The sequence below is a fragment of the Mytilus edulis genome, chromosome 14 (genome assembly GCF_963676685.1).
Source record: "Mytilus edulis chromosome 14, xbMytEdul2.2, whole genome shotgun sequence".
Lineage (NCBI taxonomy): Eukaryota > Metazoa > Mollusca > Bivalvia > Mytilida > Mytilidae > Mytilus > Mytilus edulis.
The window spans coordinates 2,250,262-2,273,506 of record NC_092357.1 but is presented as its reverse complement, the minus strand read 5'-3'; the positions used below and the strand labels follow the sequence as shown (position 1 = coordinate 2,273,506).

The 23,245-nt window shown below is 33.1% G+C and overlaps 1 protein-coding gene across 1 annotated transcript in view; it reads left to right on the top strand.

Annotated features, from left to right (window-relative positions):
* LOC139503373 (uncharacterized) overlaps positions 1-23,245 on the top strand; it is a 56,307-nt gene that overhangs the window by 22,557 nt on the left and 10,505 nt on the right. Inside the window, exons 7-14 of the mRNA XM_071293142.1 lie at positions 9,733-9,831; positions 11,114-11,212; positions 12,497-12,595; positions 14,164-14,262; positions 16,693-16,746; positions 17,021-17,045; positions 19,901-20,158; positions 20,757-21,704. Of these exons, the coding sequence (XP_071149243.1) occupies positions 9,733-9,831; positions 11,114-11,212; positions 12,497-12,595; positions 14,164-14,262; positions 16,693-16,746; positions 17,021-17,045; positions 19,901-20,158; positions 20,757-21,704 (1,681 nt within the window). The remainder of the gene's footprint in view (positions 1-9,732; positions 9,832-11,113; positions 11,213-12,496; positions 12,596-14,163; positions 14,263-16,692; positions 16,747-17,020; positions 17,046-19,900; positions 20,159-20,756; positions 21,705-23,245) is intronic.

Here is a 23,245-nt window from a genome sequence, read left to right as displayed (position 1 = left end):
AACACAGAAATGCTCAATTTGCTTATTGGTAATGGTATTGATGTTAATTTACAGGACAAGGTATGGATAAATATGTTATATAGCAAATCAAAATTTGCATCTGCATAAATCATGTAAATAGGAGTTTATCTATCAATATCTAATGTGACAAGTATCATAGTTTACATGGCAACAAAAGCAAGAAAAACACGGAGCTATTAAGATTTTATTGAAGGGTATGCCAAACGAGGTCAAAATTCCATGAAAGAATTAAGATGTCCATTCTAGTTCTGTATTTCAAATTTATAACGCTTACATATGAACTTTGGGTCATTTAATTAATCGAGTACAACTATGATAACATCGATACCTATGATAAACACTATAACAACGTATTGCAAACTCATGTTCAGAAAGTTATTGTCGTAAATTCACTATTATTTTTGAATATTTTGATTAATTAAAAATGTTAAATAATGTATTTTTGTCACTAAAAAATATTGTTCTTATAATGTGTATCTGTGAAGGCTCAAAATGACATTTCACCCAAGATCACCATTTTGCCGTCAACATTTTGGGTTTAAAGACAATTGTTGTTTCCTTCTTATTTGGTGATCTATATCTTTTATTTTGCTTATTTTTTTAAGCTATATTTCAGCTTTATATATTATTGTTTTGGACCAAGTATCACACACAGTTTTTCGACATTCCGATAAAAATATGTCAACAACTCTTTTTTCATTGAAAAAAAGGTCCATTTTGCATACCTGTTGAAAAGTAAAATTTTGAGCTTAAATGGTCTGGGACCCCCTACTTTTTTTTAATCAATTTGACTCACTGTCTGTAAAGATTAAAATAATAAAAAATATGGCACTTCTGACAGAAACTTCGAGTAGGCCCGAGCCACCTTAACATGTTTAAGCCTTATGTGAATTTTAATTTTAGTTCATATATTTTAGAGTATAGTATGGCATCCAGCATCACTTAACTAGCCCCTTCTGTTGTTGTTTGCTCTTCGTCGGGTTGTTGTCTCTTATACAAATTTTTTTTTTCCATTCTTATTTTCTCAATTAATCAATGCCTATTGTTATCACAATGTGTTTATCTTGCTTAACTATACTTTGCCACCTACATTTTTTTTGTATGCAGCACTTCTCAAAATAAAAAAAAAGTGGTTCCTAAATTGTGTAAGTCATGATACAAGCATCCGAAATTCGATTCTTAAGGATGTACACCTCTGAGGAGCCAAAAATTTCTAGAATTAAACTTTTTTGCTTAACCTGATTTCTGGGTTTATAAGATGGTAACAAAATAATTGGTGAAGAAAAAATCATATGGTGGTGCACTTCTTTTTTTGATACAGCCTTTTGAAAAAGCCCAATTTTGATGATTTCCCCATTTTTCATCGATTTTTACCTATTTTTGGGCTATTATCGTGAAAAAAATCACAGTTCCACAATTAAACTTTTTTTTATACTTTCTATAAAGATGAAGTGGACCTATCTGAATAAATTTTACTTAAAAAAACTATAGGTATGTGTTAATATAAGAAAGTTTTATCATATTTTGATGCTTTTTTGTGTAAAATTTACCATGCTGTCAAATTTGTATTTTTGTGATTTTTCTCAGTTTTAAGAACAAAATGCATATTATTTCAACTTTTTTGTTATAAATATGATAAATGATTGAAAAAATACATATCTAAGAAATTTAAAAAGACCAAATTGATATGGGATGTACATGATTCTTGTTAAATCATTTTTTGTATCCCCCACCCATTGCTAGACAAACTTTTGCAGCTCAACGTATATGTTGCACTTAGCTGCCTTGAAAATAAGAAAATTTAGCAGCTCAATGTCTATGTTGCATTTTAATTTAGCTGCCTTGAAAATAGGAAAATTTTGCAGCTGAATGTATATGTTGCACTTGGATTTAGCTGTCTTAAAAATACATAATTGGTAGTTGATGTAAGCAACGTCCATTGACCAATATTACGGGATAAAAAGGACGATGCTTTGTTTTAAATTATTCTTTATCTTTCCTGTATCTTTTCTCGTCTTTTTCGTTAAGACCATCAGGTTCTAAAGTGTGGAGTTGGTGGATCCAAAAGTGTTCTCTTCTCCTTCTCGCCGTGGTGTCCCACTCGGTGTTGACTTCTATAATTTGGAAAGTAACATTATCAAACGATGTTTCGTTGAACGAAGATGTCTTGTGAGAGGACAGTTTTTGTTGGTTTTGTACGATGAAAGATGGTTATTGAGCCGAATATTAAATGTGTTCATTATTTCTCCCACATACTGCATGCCACAAGTGTCACATGTTGATATATAAATTGAGTTCTCCGTTTTACAGTTGGAATTAGAGTAGATGGTATAATTTTGTTAAGTAACAGAGGTGATGAAAAAACTGCTTGTATTGGCAACTTTACAACACACACAATTCCTTCGACCACATTGTTTGTGGCAACCGGGCGATGGAGTAGGCTGCTTTGCTAATACAGAAGTCACTAATTTGTCACGGATGTTTTTAGGTCTTCTGAATTCAAAATTACATAAACTGCACTGTTTGGAAATTAACACAAGATATGATATTTTGTTTACATATAAGAACGGAAAATGATTAAACGAACTGAGCAACAAAACTACAGAAACACACGTTACTATCAATATTGTCAAAACTATTAAAATTATAAAAATGATAAATCTTATTTAATAAATATCAGAGCAAAGAGTGGTAGCCGTATCGCTATACAGTAGGTTAGATTAAACCATTTTTGAAAACAGCAAAACAAGGAAGGAAAGTCTGACTGATCAATTTAGAAGTAGACGAAAGCATACTGACAATTGTTCATGTAAATATATCAAACAATACAAAGATGTACAATTCTTTTTGTCTAATCAGTTTAAAATCTGACTGCAGAGTATTGTTGAGAAAGTTGAATCATTTTGACAGACATGTTTTTTTTCGGATTTGCTCAGCGTTTTAAAAATTCAATGATTTTTTCACATATTTTAAATTTCCATTTCTAAGTAGCAACATTCCAGCACCACCTGCATACGGGGAATATATCTCCCAAATGAAACGATATTCCCGTGCTTGCATTTCCTATCATGGTTTTCTTGATAGAGGGATGCTGCTCACAAGGAACACCTGAGATCAGCCCTAGTTTTTGGTGGGGTTCGTGTTGTTTATTCTTTAGTTTTCTATGTTGTGTCATGTGTACTATTGTTTGTCCGTTTGTCTTTTTCATTTTTAGCCATGGCGTTGTCAGTTTATTTTAAATTTATGAGTTTTACTGTCCCTTTGGTATGATTCGTCCATCTCTTGAAGTAGAATTTTTTTTCAATTACATTTATGGTCCGATACGAGATCCTTCACGTACCAATCGCAAATCTTGACCATTGTAATATATTCTTTTACAATCTATTATTTCGTTCAACTGAATGACACTTGTGTTATATACTGACTGCGAACTCCTGTTTTCTTTGCAGAAGACGTTTATATTGATAAAACCATATCCTTAACATGTTAAATTATCTGTTTTATTACCTAGGGGCTGGGAATTTGTCTCTGTTTTTGCCACTTGGGCATCACATTTGCTGAATATTATGTTGTTTCTGTGAATATGGAATAGCTAATACATATGTATATTATATCACTTTAGTAATCATTTCATTGAGGTATGTGTGTATCTCTAGCTTGGCTTTTGTTTGTATTTATACTAGTAGAATTCCCAAATTATACATATACAGTACGTAGGCAAAACACAATATCTCTGAATATTACATATCTCCCTATATGAGGCGTGGTTTGTGAAACAGCTGTTTTTACAAAGTGCAACCATAATGTATCTCATTTTTTCGATCACAATAAAGTGTGATTTTCTTGTTTCACGCGTTTATGTGCATGATGTATAACAGATCCCAGAGCGCACTCATTTTTGAAATACAACTCACAAATCTAGATTATATATCATTGTTCAGATAACCACCACGAGGCAAGTGTTTCGGTATGTTAAAATACAAGTTTATAATTTGGTAATTAATTAATTATGTTAATTTTATATAAGGGGTGTTATGTTTTCCCCGGTTTAATGACACTGAGAATCAGCTAAATATAGATTCTACCACCACTGATTCGAGTTTGATACGATAGTTATACACTCGATACAGTTGAACTTTTAAATTTAAAACGCGAGGCGTCTTTTGATGTGACGTCACAACAGGAAATTCAGAAGTAAGCAAACAAAAATGTCATAATCGAATTTTGACCAATACGGAATTGAGATCAAACGAACCACACATTGATTCCATAAAAATAGAATAAAAATATTTCTTGTAAGAATTAGAGAAAATATTATACAATTTTAGCTCGAAAATTGATGTCATTTCCCCCATAATCATTCCGGAAACAGCCACGAAGCAGCCATTAAATAGTATTTATAACCAATGAAATACCATTAACAGATTTACCCGAACCTGACGTCTAGCATCTGACTAATCAGACCGTATCACCATGGTGATACGGCAATAAAACCAAGGGACTTTTTGCCTTAGGTTGCAAGCAATGTAACCTTGAAAAAGAACACCAGAAGTGACATTTTCTAAACCGGAAGTAGCTATTTCTTAGTTTATGTAAAAGTATATAGAACCTTATATTTTTGGAATTAGTGTCAAGTAAACTATCAAACAATACCGTTAGTAACATCTTTTAAACCGGAAGTAAAAACTATCTCCGTAATTTCTATCTTTTTGAATTGAAACCATATGGTTTGTTTTTTTGATTAGCATACAATACGCTTTTTACGGTGTCGGTTGGCTATCAAAGCTCAGAAATCGCTAGTCGTAAACACCTATGATTTTTTCCATTCATCACCAATTCATGTGAATTTGAAAACTACTTCAAGGTCAAATGTGTATGTTGCCCTTGACCTTCGACCTAACACCTTGTCATTGGATAAACTCAGCAACCTAAGTACTTACAGAAGTGTTGAATAATTGAAAATGTTTGGGTCATTTTAGCGCTACTTTTTTTTGTTCAATTTTTTACCAAAGGGATTTGACCTTTTTCTAAGGGTCATAACCCCTGTTTTAGGTTTCTTCGAAGACAAAATCGGCTTCTACTATATAACCATAGGTCCTAGACCAATGGGGTCTTTAGGAATGACATTGAGAACTAATGACCTTGAGGCAAACAACTCAAAGTTCAAGGTCATGTCCAAGATAGCAAATTATATGTTTTTGATCTTATTTAAATCATTTTTAATATGTTTTAAAAGTTTTTACCTTTGACCTTTCAACTTCTTGGTCGATATCTCAAAAACGGTTAATTTTACAGAAATAGTAAACAGTAAAAAATGTTAAAGTGACAGAAGAGATTTGACATATTTTAAGGGCGTAACCCCCCGTTAACGGTTCCCAATAGGTAAAATAAGCTTTAACTCTTGAACCAAAGGTCCGATACTCATTGGGTCTTTTGCACTGACATTATAAACTGGTGATCTTCCAAAACTGAAGTGTAACATTTGTTTAGGACCCGACTCCAGTTCTTCCTTACATTTGGATCGAAAATATTCAACGACTCACTGGTACATGTAGGATTATGCCCATATGAATAGTAAACCGTGTCGGTTGGATACCGAAACTCAGAAACCGTATGTCGTTGACATCTAGGATCTTCACCATTCATAATCAATTCATGTGACTTTGAAAAATACATCAAGGTCAAATGTGTATGTTGACCTTGACCTTTGACCTAACACCTTTTCATGGGATAGTCTCAGTAACCTGACTACTTACAGAGGTGTTGAATAGTGATATATGTTTTGGTCATTAATGCGCAACTTTGTTGCATTTTGACCAGATATTTTATCTTTCTCTAAGGGGCATGACTCCTGTTTTAGGTTTCTGAAAAGACAAAATCAGCTTTAACTATTTAACCAAGGGTCATAGACCCATGTGGACTAATTACCCTCACAAAGGTAAAACAATCAAAGGTCAAGGTCATGTCCAAGATAACGAATTATGTATTTTTGCCTTTATTTAATGGAATTTTTTAAAGGTTTTGCAGCTTGACCTTTACTTTTTGGTCGATATCTCAAAAACGGTTAATCTTACAGAAATAGTAAAAAGCCATTAACGGTTCCCTAAAGGTAAAATAAGCTTTAACTCTTGAATCAAAGGTCCTAGACCCACGGGGATTTTTGCTATGACGCTGTAAACTGATGATCTTCACAGAAGATCACAAAGTCAAGAGTGAAGGTCATCTCCTAACAAACGTAGTATATTTTAACAGTTTTTTTGCGTGTCCAATACATTCTACGTCTTTTGGAACATGTATTTAACATTACAAAAGGAAAGACCTCTCAATTGTTAAAGAACAATTGACATTTTAAATACAAATGAACTATTATTATCTTTTTTTCCGCCAAACTTTGACGGAGTTAGAAGCCTTAGCCGTGAGACGTGTACACACTTTTGGCGTTATGAATACATATCCGGAACTCTCTCTTTGAATCTAAATTTGTTTAACGGTTGGGAGTAATCCCCTTTAAACTCAAAAAGCTTGTTATCGTTCAAACACCATAACCGTAATAGGTAGAAAAAACCGAGGGGAGAAATTTGTTTAGGACCAGACCCCAGTTCCTCGCTACATTTGGATCAACAATATTCAACGACTCATTGGTAGGGTTGTGCACCTATGAAAAGTAACCGGTGTCGGTTGGCCACCAAAACTCAGAAACCGTAAGTCGTAGACACCTAGGATCTTCACCATTCATCATCAATTCAAGTCACTTTGAAGAATACCTCAACATGTGTATGTTGACCTTGATCTTTGACCTAATACCTTGTCATGGCATAATCTCAGCAGCCTAAATACTCACAGAAGCGATTGAATAGTGGTGAACGTTTGGGTCATTAATACGGAATTTTGTTACATTTTGACCAGAGATTTTATCTTTCTCTAAAGGGCATAACTCCTGTTTTAGGTTTCTGAAAAGACAAAATCAGTTTTTACTATATAACCAAAGGTCCTAGACCTATGAGGTCTTCAGCAATGACGTAAGGGACTAAAGACACTTACAAAGGTAAACACAGTCAAAGGTCTAAGTCATGTCCCAGAAAGCGAATTATGTATTTTTGACCTTATTTAAAAAAAAAAATAGTGTGTTTTAAAGGGTTTTCAGGTTGACCTTTACCTTTGAACTTTCAATTTTGACATTGTGGACTGATGATCGTTACAAAGGTCAAACGGTCAAAATTCAAAGTCATCTCCTAAAACATGTAAAAAGCGAATTTGTTGATTTCATCATATTTTAACAACCCCAAGGGTGACTGGGGTATAGAAAGATGGTCACTTGGTCTTCTCCCGTCCGGCAGTAAAACGCTTGCCGAAAAGGGGTGTCCTATTTGCTGTGCGGAATGTATCAAGTTCACAGTCACGTCCGGTCAGAAGGGGGACGTTAAATCCGATACCTCGTGTAAAAAGAGTGCCACGCTCTTTGCACGTCAAGAACCATTGCAACAACTCTTTGAGGGGTCTATAGGTGGCCTGTTGCAAGGCACAATTTCTGTCTCTATCTAATATACCCTCATTTTCTAGTGGCAGTCCAAATTTCCTCGACCATCATCCTTAAACCTAAAACCGTTACTGAATTTTTCCATAGATATAAAGATTTGGTTTTGAAGTTTGGATGTACCTGTAGAATACTTATTTCAAACGGGATAGCACATCCTCATTTTTAAGGAAATATTGTTAACCGTGCCAGGAAATTTAGAAATGATCCATGTAAACTTGTCGCTACTTTAAATAAACTTATTCTAAAAGGTTACCTATTCAACACTGTTATTAGATCATTGAATATTGTTTTTATTGTATTTATATTGATTGTGGTATCAGTAAATGAAAAGCTAACTTAATATAACAAGTATGTTATATACATATTATAAATATTCATGAATCTACAATCTTTCGATACCTGTAACTTGGCATTGCACAAGGTCATGTTTTTCTCTGGCTGTTTATGACGTCTTTACACTAAATCCATTGGATGTTGGATTTGTAAGGATTGATAGTTTAGTCTTAGAAGCATGATTTGTTTATTAGTTGTTAGTGGCTTTGAAGTAGCTGTCAGATAACTGCGAGTACTCTCAGATCTGTTCATTGTGTCTTTTTATTTCGGGATGTATAAGTACACGGCCACGTCCATCTGATGAGTTAAGCCTTTTTCAACTGATTTTGATAGTTCGTTCTTATGTTGTACTTTTATACCACTGTCCCAGGTTAGGGGGAGGGTTGGAATCCCGCTTACATGTTTAACCCCGCCACATTATCTATGTATGTGCCTGTCCCAAGTCAGGAGCCTGTAATTCAGTGGTTGTCGTTTGTTTATGTGTTACATATTTGTTTTTCGTTCATTTTTTTTTTATATATAAGGCCGTTAGTTTTTTCGTTTTAATAGTTTTACATTGTTTTATCGGGGCCTTTTATAGCTGACTATGCGGTATGGGCTTTGTTCATTGTTGAAGGTCGTACGGTGACCTATAATTGTTAACGTCTTTGTCAAGTTGGTCTGTTGTGGACAGTTATCTAATTTGCAATCATATCACATCTTCTTTTTTTTATATTTAACAAACAGACTTATTAATAAGGGATTTAGTTACGATTAGATCTATTAATAAGAGATATAGTTACTATGATATCTTTACGTCAGGTCTTTAAAGAGTACATATTTTGGAATTAATATTGAATTATTGATATGGTCGTTCTATTGTAAATAAACTAACTTATTCCAAGACCAGTAGTTGGCATGATACGGGTTATGTCCTTCTTATATATTTGACGATGACTGGAAGATTTGTTCTTTATTTTAATATGATGAAGACATTTTTGTTAATCAGTGGAGGGTTGTCTAATTAGCACTGATACCACGTCATTTTATATTTATTAGAAATCAACCAAATCCAAAAAATGGATTATGTGTTTCGTGCACAAATAGTGTTTTTAAAGTACCGAGTAAAGGTTTAAAAAGAATTCAGATCTACTTGTCTTGTTGTCTTCCTGAACTTTTGTACCCTGAAGTCGAATCTCATTTAACAATAAAACCAAATATTTTAGGCTTGCGTTCAGCATTATTCGAACATGTTGATTATCAGATATATCATTCAGTAATGTTCAATGATTTGTTGTAATTGTTTCATATGATTAAAGGTTTTGTTCCTTTTTGTACTTTCTTTTATTATATACATCTTTTGTAATCCCTAGCTAGTTATAAAATAATGTAAGTTTGTCTTCATTGTTTAAAAATTGGCCATACATGTACTTGATTTATTTTCTAAACTGGTCACTAAAGTACAGGGAGATCAATGCTTTTTGTTAAAAGGATATATACATAAATTATAGACATTTAAAGCACTAAACAGTCGGGTTGATTAGGTCTGACATGTTCAACAAAATGATCTTCATATATCACTCTTTTACCAAGAAATAAATTGGGTGTGTTTTTGTTTTTTTTTGTTTGTTAAAAAAAGGTAATTGTTCAAAATTTTCTGAAATTTGGCAAAAATTTGAAATTGCATTGTGCAGATTAAAAGAAAGTAAGTGGTTATATTCGTCAATTTCAAAGTTTTTCTTATTTAACTTTGTAAAACAATACTGATTTGAGGATGAGAACTGCAACCCTAAACCAATTCACTATTAATGTTGTAACTTTTTCATATATTATTTACGAATGTAAAATTCTTTTATGTCAAGGATGGTTCAACTGCACTGCATCTTGCAACAAGTAAAGGCAACACAGAAATGCTCAATTTGCTTATTGGTAATGGTATTGATGTTAATTTACAGGACAAGGTATGGATAAATATGTTATATAGCAAATCAAAATTTGCATCTGCATAAATCATGTAAATAGGAGTTTATCTATCAATATCTAATGTGACAAGTATCATAGTTTACATGGCAACAAAAGCAAGAAAAACACGGAGCTATTAAGATTTTATTGAAGGGTATGCCAAACGAGGTCAAAATTCCATGAAAGAATTAAGAGGTCCATTCTAGTTCTGTATTTCAAATTTATAACGCTTACATATGAACTTTGGGTCATTTAATTAATCGAGTACAACTATGATAACATCGATACCTATGATAAACACTATAACAACGTATTGCAAACTCATGTTCAGAAAGTTATTGTCGTAAATTCACTAATATATTTGAATATTTTTATGAATTAAAAATGTTAAATAATGTATTTTTGTCACTAAAAAAATATTTTTCTGATAATGTGCATCTGTGAAGGCTCAAAATGACATTTTACCCAAGATCACCATTTTGCCGTCAACATTTTGGGTTTAAAGGCAATTTTTGTTTCCTTCTTATTGGTGAATATATCTTTTATTTTGCTTATTTTTTAAGCTATATTTCAGCTTTATATATTACTGTTTTGGACCAAGTATCGCACACAGTTTTCGACATTCCGATGAAAATATGTCAACAACTCTTTTTTCATGAAAAAAGGTCCCTTTTGCATACCTGTTGAAAAGTAAAATTTTTCAGAAACTTCGAGAAGGCCCGAGCCACCTTAACATGTTTATGCCTTATGTGAATTTTAATTTAAGTTCATATATTTTGGAGTATAGTATGGCCTCCAGCATCACTTAACTAGCCCCTTCTGTTATTTTTTGCTCTTTGTCGGGTTGTTGTCTCTTATACAAATTTTCTTTTTCCATTCTTAATTTTCTCAATTAATCAATGCCTATAGTTATCACAATGTGTTTCTCTTGCTTAACTATACTTTGCCACCTATGCAGCACTTCTCAAAATAAAACAAAAGTGGTTCCAAAATTGTGTAAGTCATGATACAAGCATCTGACATTCGATTCTTAATAGAGAAATATAGCTATTTCAGATATAACGTTTCCAAAATTTTTAAAAAATTGGCAAAACTTCAAATTGCATTGTGCAGATTAAAAGAAAGTAAGTGGTTTTATTCGTCAATTTCAAAGTTTTTCTTATTTAACTTTGTAAAACCATACTGATTTGAGGATGAGAACTGCAACCCTAAACCAATTCACTATTAATGTTGTAACTTTTTCATATATTATTTACGAATGTAACATTCTTTTATGTCAAGGATGGTTCAACTGCACTGCATCTTGCAACAAGTGAAGGCAACACAGAAATGTTCAATTTGCTTATTGGTAATGGTATTGATGTTAATTTACAGGACAAGGTATGGTATAAATATGTTATATAGCAAATCAAAATTTGCATCTGCATAAATCATGTAAATAGGAGTTTATCTATCAATATCTAATGTGACAAGTATCATAGTTTACATGGCAACAAAAGCAAGAAAAACACGGAGCTATTAAGATTTTATTGAAGGGTATGCCAAACGAGGTCAAAATTCCATGAAAGAATTAAGAGGTCCATTCTAGTTCTGTATTTCAAATTTATAACGCTTACATATGAACTTTGGGTCATTTAATTAATCGAGTACAACTATGATAACATCGATACCTATGATAAACACTACAACAACGTATTGCAAACTCATGTTCAGAAAGTTATTGTCGTAAATTCACTAATATATTTGAATATTTTTATGAATTAAAAATGTTAAATAATGTATTTTTGTCACTAAAAAAATATTTTTCTGATAATGTGCATCTGTGAAGGCTCAAAATGACATTTTACCCAAGATCACCATTTTGCCGTCAACATTTTGGGTTTAAAGGCAATTTTTGTTTCCTTCTTATTGGTGAATATATCTTTTATTTCGCTTATTTTTTAAGCTATATTTCAGCTTTATATATTATTGTTTTGGACCAAGTATCACACACAGTTTTCGACATTCCGATGAAAATATGTCAACAACTATTTTTTCATGAAAAAAAGGTCCCTTTTGCATACCTGTTGAAAAGTAAAATTTTTCAGAAACTTCGAGAAGGCCCGAGCCACCTTAACATGTTTATGCCTTATGTGAATTTTAATTTAAGTTCATATATTTTGGAGTATAGTATGGCCTCCAGCATCACTTAACTAGCCCCTTCTGTTATTTTTTGCTCTTTGTCGGGTTGTTGTCTCTTATACACATTTTCTTTTTCCATTCTTAATTTTCTCAATTAATCAATGCCTATAGTTATCACAATGTGTTTCTCTTGCTTAACTATACTTTGCCACCTATGCAGCACTTCTCAAAATAAAACAAAAGTGGTTCCAAAATTGTGTAAGTCATGATACAAGCATCTGACATTCGATTCTTAATAGAGAAATATAGCTATTTCAGATATAACGTTTCCAAAATTTTCTAAAAATTGGCAAAACTTCAAATTGCATTGTGCAGATTAAAAGAAAGTAAGTGGTTTTATTCGTCAATTTCAAAGTTTTTCTTATTTAACTTTGTAAAACCATACTGATTTGAGGATGAGAACTGCAACCCTAAACCAATTCACTATTAATGTTGTAACTTTTTCATATATTATTTACGAATGTAACATTCTTTTATGTCAAGGATGGTTCAACTGCACTGCATCTTGCAACAAGTGAAGGCAACACAGAAATGTTCAATTTGCTTATTGGTAATGGTATTGATGTTAATTTACAGGACAAGGTATGGTATAAATATGTTATATAGCAAATCAAAATTTGCATCTGCATAAATCATGTAAATAGGAGTTTATCTATCAATATCTAATGTGACAAGTATCATAGTTTACATGGCAACAAAAGCAAAAAAAAACAAGGAGCTATTAAGATTTTATTGAAGGGTATGCCAAACGAGGTTCAAATTTCATGAAAGGATTAAGAGGTCCATTGTAGTTCTGTATTTTAAATTTATAACGCTTACATATGAACTTTGGGTCATTTAATTAATCGAGTACAACTATGATAACATCGATACCTATGATAAACACTACAACAACGTATTGCAGACTCATGTTCAGAAAGTTATTGTCGTAAATTCGCTATTATTTTTGAATATTTTGATTTATTAAAAATGTTAAATAATGTATTTTTGTCACTAAACAAATATTTTTCTGATAATGTGTATCTGTGAAGGCTCAAAATGACATTTCACCCAAGATCACCATTTTGCCGTCAACATTTTGGGTTTAAAGGCAATTTTTGTTTCCTTCTTATTGGTGATCTATATCTTTTATTTTGCTTATTTTTTAAGCTATATTTTAGCTTAATATATTATTGTTTTGGACCAAGTATCACACACAGTTTTTCGACATTCCGATGAAAATATGTCAACAACTCTTTTTTCATTGAAAAAAGGTCCCTTTTGCATACCTGTTGAAAAGTAAAATTTTGAGCTTGAATGGTCTGGGACCCCATACTTTTTTTTAACAAATTTGACTCACTGTCTGTAAAGATTAAAATAATAAAAAATATGGCACTTCTGACAGAAACTTCGAGTAGGCCCGAGCCACCTTAACATGTTTAAGCCTTATGTGAATTTTAATTTAAGTTCATAAATTTTGGAGTATAGTATGGCCTCCAGCATCACTTAACTAGCCCCTTCTGTTGTTGTTTGCTCTTCGTCGGGTTGTTGTCTCTTATACAAATTTTCTTTTTCCATTCTTAATTTCTCAGGCCCGAGCCACCTTAACATGTTTAAGCCTTATGTGAATTTTAATTTAAGTTCATAAATTTTGAATTATAGTATGGCCTCCAGCATCACTTAACTAGCCCCTTCTGTTGTTGTTTGCTTTTCGTCGGGTTCTTGTCTCTTATACAAATTTTCTTTTTCCATTCTTAATTTCTCAGGCCCGAGCCACCTTAACATGTTTAAGCCTTATGTGAATTTTAATTTAAGTTCATAAATTTTGAATTATAGTATGGCCTCCAGCATCACTTAACTAGCCCCTTCTGTTGTTGTTTGCTTTTCGTCGGGTTGTTGTCTCTTATACAAATTTTCTTTTTCCATTCTTAATTTTCTCAATTAATCAATGCCTATAGTTATCACAATGTGTTTCTCTTGCTTAACTATACTTTGCCACCTATGCAGCACTTCTCAAAATAAAAAAAAAAGTGGTTCCTAAATTGTGTAAGTCATGATACAAGCATCCGACATGAGATTCTTAATAGCGAAATATAGCTATTTCAGATATAACGTTACAATATCGTTCTTCCTAAATCATATATTTCAATTTTGCTCTGAACATTTTTAAGGCTGGAAACACAGTGCTTCATGTAGCTGCTGAACAAGATCCGGAGATGGTCAAATCTTTGATAAACAATAATTGTGATCCAAATATACCAAATGATCATGTAAGTACAAATAGAATATACATTTGCTATTGATTTAAGAATATATTAGAAGTTAAATCTATAATTAAACCAAACGTCTATGAGGTAAACCTTTATATTAAGTCTTTCGGCTCGTTCGAAAATTGATTGAGGAAGGATCGTATTGAATATGTACATGTGTTCCACAGATAACGCAATTAATAAGACAAAAAAAAATTTGAGGATAATTTCAAAGGTTTGTTTACGACAGGACCCGTTCCCCCCCCCCCCCCCCCCCCCCCCTATGTTCTAAGTTTTAAAATTCTGTTTTGGAAAGCTACTTATAATATTAAAAATTTCCCTGATGCTTGAAGTTTGTTTAGACGAACTTCAAATCCCCTAATTTTAACAACTTGGTGAGATGAGGAAAAGGGGTGGGGGGGGGGGGGGGGGGGGGTAAACTTTCTGATATTATTTAAATATCGTATTTATTGTTCACTTAGCAGGGTTTTCGTACTACGATTTTTTAGTTTTTTTAGTGTTTATGCCATTGTGACTCAGGTATACTTTTATTCCATTGTCATTATCATTGTTTTTGCTGTCTTAATTGCTGTAATTTTCTCTGGGTCACGTAGAACATATGTTTTCCTTTTTTTGGCGTTGATGTGCTCTTTTACCCCTCTCACCTTACCATTTTTCTGAAAGTAATGGTTTTTAAGTTCATCAAAACAAACTTCAAACCTTAGGGAATATTTTAACGTGATAAAAAGCTTTCCCAAACAAAATTTGAGAAATAAGAAAAAAAAGAAGGGGGGGGGATGGCAAAACGGGCCTTATCGTGCCTTGTCCTTTGGCACGGTATTATAAAATTAAAAACAGTTTTTGTTAAATTCGTTCAATTTGGAAACGTCAGAAGAGAAAATTTTGTTTTTCTTTTTTTAATATAAACACGTCAATAACAATGCAATTTTATAAAGACATACTGAAGGATGACTCAATGAGGACATACTGTCGGATGACTCAATGAGGACACACTGCCGGATTACTGGATGAGGACATACTGCTGGATTACTTTATAAAGACATACTACCGGATAACTTTATAAGGACATACTGCCGAAAAACTTAATGAGGACACACTGCCGGATATTTTTATGAGGATATACTGACGAATTATTTGATGAGGACATACTGCCGGATTACGTTATGAGGACATACTGCCATATTTCTTTATGAGGATATACTGCCGTATTACTTTAAAAGGACATTCTGCTAGATTACATGATGAGGATATACTGCTGGATTACTTGATGAGTACATACTGTCGGAAAACTTTATGAGGACATACTGCCGGATTACTTTATGAGGACATTCTACCAGATTACATGACGAGGACATACTGCTGGATTTATTGATGACGATATACTGCCTTATAACTTTAAGAGGATATACTGCTGGATTACTTATTGAGGACATACTGCCAGATTACTTGATGAAAACATTCTGCAAGATGAGTTGATGAGGACATACTGCCAGATTACTTTATAAGGACATACTGCCGAATTACTTGATGATGACATCCTGCCAGATTACTTGATGAGGACATACTGCTGGATTACTTTATGAGAACACACTGCCGGATTACTTGATGAGGACATACTGCCGGATTACTTGATGAGGACATACTGCTGGATTAATTGATGAGGACATACTGCCGGATAACGTTATGAGGATATACTGCCGGATAATTTGATGAGGAAATACTGCCGGATTACTCTATGAGGACACACTGCCGAATTACTTGAAGAAGACATACTTCCAAAATACTTTATGAGGACATACAGCCGGATTACTTGATGAGGAAATACTTTCTAGACGTTATAACTTTCCTTTCCTATATTTAGATATGTCAGTTTTGCACATGGAACTTCATACTAAAATTAACAATAGAAGGGACGATTTTTTCGATAAGTTAAGCATATGTCAACATATTTTTATAGCTTGCTCTCATGTTCTACACCACGGTCCAAGATAAGGGGAGAGTTTGGCGTTTTTTTGTATAGGTTAAGCCTATGTCAACTGATTTTTATAGTTTGCTCTTAGATTCTACACCACGGTCCAAAATAAGGAGAGAGTTTGGCGGTTGCTATCATGCTTAGCCCCGCAACATTCTATATGAGCTTATCCAAAGTCAGGAGCCTGTAATTGAGTGCTTGTTATTTGATGTAGTTGATCGTATGCTTTGCTTGTTTATTGTTTTCCGCAGTTCTTGTATTGATTTATTGTACCACTGTTCAAGGATAAGGGAAGGGTTAAGCGCCCACTAACATTTTCAATCCCGCCACATTATTTATGAATGTGCCTGTCCTGAGTCAGGAGCAGTATTTCAAAAATTACAATATTGAAATGTTACACATAATGAACATGATGAATGTGTTATAATTTTTAATACAAAAAAACTTGTTTGATTTAGGGGAAAAGGCCAATAGAAGTAGCCAACAGCAACGTCATAGTGAGGTTGATAAAGGTAAGATTTATATCGCTTTTTAAATACGTTAAAAAAATATGTATAGAGTATGTGAAGATTTAAAACGTGCTAACGAATTTTAAGAATGATCTCAAAGATGTGTCATACCGAGAATGTTACTGAATCAACATAGTATTTAATATATTGTTTTCTTTAAAAAAAAATGTGTACTGACTTTGTGTCATGAAATATATATCCACTATCCTGTGTTTTCTAATTTGTATACATATTTTTAAAATACAAAAAAATATTAAAGTCTTAACGCTCCTTGCAGGATTATGAAAAGACACTTGTACCTGGTGAGTAGTTTTCTTAACATGACCTTATGATGTGCCACGATACAGTTGTCGACAAATTCTATAGCCAAAAATGTGCATATGAGTACACAAATATTATTTAGTTTGATTTTTTTACTGAATAACATCAATATTAATACCAATATAAATTTCATTCAAGAACTAATAATAGTGTGCTTTTTAATTATGTTGATCATCACACTCAGCAAAACAGTCATATACGGGAATAGATCATGTTCGGTATTTAAAAGACCAGACGATGTAAAATGGTAAATTACAATCTAAGACGTGGTAATTATGACCATAGTTGGTTTAGACACAGACACATTGTATGGATCAACCAATTAGTGTAGGTGTCCATAAATTTGACGGAGTGTCATTTTAAATCTTTCCTTTTTATAACGTTTTTGTAGCAGTTTCTGTGTACGGAGCACACTCCTTGATATGACATCCGTATAGTGTGAACATACACGTGCATAACGTATCAATTGAGATATGTAGACACCATACGAAGGGGCAGAGGGTATGTTACTGCTGAGAAATGGGGAATGGATAATTCGGAAGCTGAAATTGTTCCGTTTGTCATATATTTAAATATCGTCCATCTGTGTCAAAATTGAGGAAATATCAAAGTATGAAGCAGTCCTTCTAGCTTAACAAGATCAAATTGAACTGGACACCTTGTCAGAATTGATTGAAGCCCCCATGTCTCTGATAGAACGTCCAACTCTAAAGTTGATCTACCAATGTCCGTATTCAGAGACAAAGTAGGTGTGACATGTTTATCATCTCTTTGCTAAAATTACAATTGTCTTGTGAATGAGTTTCGAAAACAAATGAGGAATCAATAAATCCCACATGCAAACACATATTATTTGACAGGGATTCCCTTTTGTGAATTATAAGTCCTCCATTGGTTCAATCAACATTCAGTAAACATCAGATTAAATGATTTGCCTAGTTGCTATTGATACCTTTAGTTTAAACAAAAACTGTATTCTGCTTCCTGAAATATCTGTCAGATAGACACACATTATGTTCGCAGGGGAAAAGGTTTTCGATTGTACCAAGTGTACTTGTAAGTAGAGCAGACATTTGAGTAGTAAAATAATGACTTGTAGGCGAAATAAACATATATTTGTAAGGTATTTTGTGAAGCTTTGGAAGCTAGTATATAGTAGGAACTTTCGTTGCTGCTTGAAAATATGTAGCTCACAGTTTGTAAGTTACAGATTGTTTTATCTCAAATATGGAATCAATTTCGATGTTGGTGATTTCGCGATTTTCCTTTGCAAAACCTCTATGTTCTTTTAATCTATGTTTTATACGAGATATATGGCCATTATGGTGGTTGTTATGAGTAAATGTTCTTTTGAAATGTTGTATACGTATATCATTACTGAATTAAAAAATAATCTATGGATTTCCTGTCAACTCTTTCGCAGTTTATTCATTTCGAACAGTAAGTATGGGATGAATTGGGGATTATATTATGACATTCATGCCAAATAATGATTGACGGGGGACGATATTTTGGTCTTTTACTGCGGGATGATTTTAACCCTCGTTGACGAACGATCTTAAGGTCTCCTTTTATAATATGGTTACGGGGGTCATATATTAGAGATATAGATAAGTCTACAGGTTGACCGGGCCGAGGTTTGAACCAACGACGTCCCATATTCGGGGTGAACACGCTACCAGAAAACAACCGATGCGTTTATTAACCATATAGTTGATACATTGATTGTTGGTTGGTTTACGTCCATCGGCAAATACTGCATGCTCTTTCAGGACGAGAACAAATGAACAATAAATACAATAGGCAGGCTATGTAATAGAGGCCTTCTGGGATGAAGGTAGGGAAAATTACAATTGAAACAAGCCGTATATTAACTGATCAAAGATGTTACTAAGGTTCTCAACGCGACACTATCGTGTTACAAGATACATTGCAGTAAAAGTTAACACATAGACAAAATGAAACAGTGAAATTTTGGGATACATTAATTTGACAAACTCAATTATGTCATTGAGCTATTATTGCGAGATATAGTAAGTACTTCGATGACACGAATTTTCATATACATTTTTATCAATCGTTCATATCTAGAGCTACTACATAAGGAGAATTAAGAAAAACATTATTATTCCACTGATACACTTTTGGCTGCATTTTAACATCGGGTCTTAATTTTTATAAGTTACTTAAATTACTTAAGCGTATTTTCATTAATTCATTTAAATAGTAAGTTTTTTGACGATATGTGAATCATTCTTAAATCAAAAACATGTGAAACAATTTGGTGATACATATATATGAGTAACCGTTCTCCATTTCATTACGAGAAGTCAGAAACTTTGAAAAGGATAAATATCAGTTTTATCTTTTTTAAATGGGGCCTTGCTAATTAGTTTGACGAATCTTGGACATATTCAAAATGACTTATGACCGGTAATAACACAGTCGAAATTGTCGAATTCCTAGTACTTATTAAACAAATTTTGTCAATCTTACTGAATGTTTTTTTAACCTATTTTGCCAACAAATCTTAAAATTCTGGTTACGAAAATGTATAGTTTTTATGATTTGGTTTTGATTGAATGAATAATTACAATGTGTTTGTATATACACGTAATAACGCATGATTTGCAAAGTCTGGTATAAAGTTAAAAAAAAAGCCTTGAATTTCGTGTAGTCTAGGCCAGCTTCAGTGTGTGGGTATCTTGTCAAGGACTGCAGAAATATTTTCCAAAACCGTTTTGAAAATATATTGTTTACTTTAAAAAAAAATAAGGATATTTTATGATCACGTCTATTAAATTTGTAAAGTAGTAAATGTTAATGTAAAATTCAGGACTTCCAGCTGAAGTTAAGAAATTCGATAAGAAATCAGCGAGGGTGTTCTCTAGTCTTTTAGAAGAAGAAAGCTATCGCCATTTTGAGTCAAGAGTCATGTTGGCTGGCGAGCAGGGCACTGGAAAAACTACTATCGCCAGACATCTTGTCGGTAAACAACCAACAAAATTCAGAATGTCAACTGATGGAATAGAGTTATACAATGGTCTGTCATTCATGGACATAGAAACAAACTGCTGGCTTGGTGGACAACAAGGTAAAAATAAAAATAGAAAAAAGAAAATCTGAAATTAGAAAAACATTGTTATGTTTCATATATTCATTGATCATATTGATCCTATTTGTTAACACCGCCTCATTCTTGCGCCTGTCCCAAGCCTTTGCTAGTCTTGTATGATTTTTAATTTTAGTTTGTTGTGTATATACCGGAGTATTACGTCCATTATCACTGAACAAGTATGCATTTTTTGTGTAGGGGCCAGCTCCAGCTTTCGCAAGGCACTGAGTTCGGGAGATTCTCGTTGCATTGAAGACTCATATGTGGCCTTTTTGGTTGTTGTCTGCTGATTTGGTCGAGTTGTTGTCTCTTTGACACATTTCCTATTTCCATTCTCAATTTTATTATGTGTTTTCAGTCATAAGACATCTCTGTATAGGTTAACATAGAAATGTCACAGATAATTGATATCTAGGGCATTTTGGGGAAAAGGAATTACTCTAAAAAAATCAATATCGTGAGAAACAATGTTGTTTATTATTCATTTTTGTGTATCCCTATTAGACAGAGGGATTATTTTATTTTCGACCAATCATATTTGTATCATTCAATGTATTAACATTTATTCTTTATTTAGACTTTACAATGGAAGAATTAACCATTACCAGATCTCTTATACAAGACGAAACACTAAAGAAAGGAACATTTAAAAAGGGAATCAGTCAAAATATATTAGATAAAGAAGACACTCCCTTGCCTGCATCTGGAGGACCAGCAAAAACACATGAAACGCATGATTCACATACGTCTGATGCAACAGCTAAATGGTCGGATTTTGGAGGTCAATTGTCAAATACGACTTCCAAAACAGAAAGTCTAAATGATACATTCCGGCCAAATCATCACCTTCTAAACAAGCATGTCAATCCTGACGATGAACTCAAACAACTATCGGATGACCAGCCTGAACACAAAGAGATAGACGAAAACAGAGATATCAGTTATAGAGCAGGTATGCATGATAGTAGTCATGCCTGTTCAGTAAGCCCGTCAAGTAGATCAGTCGAAGACAGTAATTTATCAGACTACCTTATAAATGTGGATGAACCAAACAAATATGATCTACCTGCCACACAGGAACCCATTGACACTTTTGATGACAAATACACCCATAAAGTTCTATCTGATAGAAATACTTCGACGAGCGTCCCAGATTATCTTCATTCGGAGTCAGGTTTTACTGGAGATGTGCACATAGAAACTGTTACTAAACCTGTAATAATCAGAAAGCTAAAACACTTTTTTGGTATTTCCAAGAAAGTTAAAGAGGTCAAAGTGTCGATCACAAAAGAAAAATTCTTTGAGAAGTCTGTTAAGGTTGGGAAAAAGCTGTTACACAATAAAAACATAGCACCTATAATTATCTGGGATTTTGGAGGGCAGGATGTTTTCTATTCAACTCATCAGACATTTCTGACTTACAGAGCGATTTACATAATTGTATTAGATGGAAGTAGAAAACTAGAGGATCCTTGTCCACCTGAACAATATCTCCCTGGAAAGAGTGGGCAGAAAACAGCAAAAGGTACTAATAAAAAAATAATTAACATTAATTTAAATAGGCTCTACTTAGAATAAGTGCCAAATATAGGAAAGAAATAGTATTCATACGTGATTCCCATATGTGATTCTTAATATACCTTTTCAACAACTCTCGACACCGACTAATGACACCTACAGTTTACAGATATAATGGAGGGGTCGTCTCAAAGACAAACACGTCTGATTATCATTACGATATATAAATTCGGTTTGGCGGTTATATATGACTACAGAAGATATAAAAAATATAAACAGTAAATACAAATAATTCTCTATTATACAATATTCTTATTACATGTATTTACAAGACATTTCTCGTTGAATTGATTAAAAAAATATTGCAATCATTCCGCATCCTGTTTAGGTTTCTCTTCAACTTTATGATAGCATGCCGCATGTCAATAACATGAATAAGAATAAATGTGTATCTGTAAAAGATTTTCTAAATTTATGAAACATTATGACGAGATTGTCTGTCCGTCTATTATCACACTTGTCAACACGGTCGAGACTTTTTATAAAACGATCTAAACCTTAACAGATGTACATATTCAATTTTGGGAGGGGTAAAAACATATGGATGTCAAAGGTCGAAGGAAAAAATCAAGATACCGCGTTACAGTTGGTGTCTTTACTTTTTGAATAAGCGGAGATGTATCAACATTTAAGCAGTACATACCTGCGTATGGAATTTATTCAACATACTAGTTACTATCACTACAAACTCCTCAGAGTCTGAATTGACCAGTTTTTGTGCTCGACCAGTAAAATCGAGCACACATTTTACTCGACTAGTCTCGACATTGTCTCGACTGTACTTAACTGTACTTAAGTGTACTCGACTAGGTCTCGACTTTACTTAAGTAGTCTGATTCAGTTCTTGATGATCTTTGTGAAGGCTGAAATGGTCTTGACCAAGGCTCGACCTGTCTCGACCTGTCTCGACTAGTCTCGACTCAGTCTCAACCAGTCTCGACCTGTCTCGACTAATCTTGACATTCAAATTTAGTTTTAACTGGTGTAAATCAGCCCATCTAACTAAATTAAATATTGATCTTACAAAATTCAAGCTTATTAGGTAGTTTGATATATTGCTGTGAAATGAAAGAATTTAATTTTACAATATGTAAAATAAAAATTATTATATGAAAATTCAGATAGGCATCTTTAATTTTTTTTATAACTTTTTCAAATCAACTTGGATTTTCATCAAACTATGCAGATATCTTAGATATATATCAAGCTTACTGAATCCCATTTCATTTAGTTTTTTGTTGTATTGCTGTAAAATTTAAGAATTAAAGTAATCTTGGTATAAAAAGCTAGGATTTGCAATTCGGACAAAATAGAGATAGTACACTTTATTTTTTTTAATAACTTTTTCAAATCAACTTGGATTTGCATCAAACTATGCAGCTATCTTACATATATATCAAGCTTACTGAATCCCATTTCATTTAGTTTTTTGTTGTATTGCTGTAAAATTTAAGAATTAAAGTAATCTTGGTAAAAAATGCTAGGATT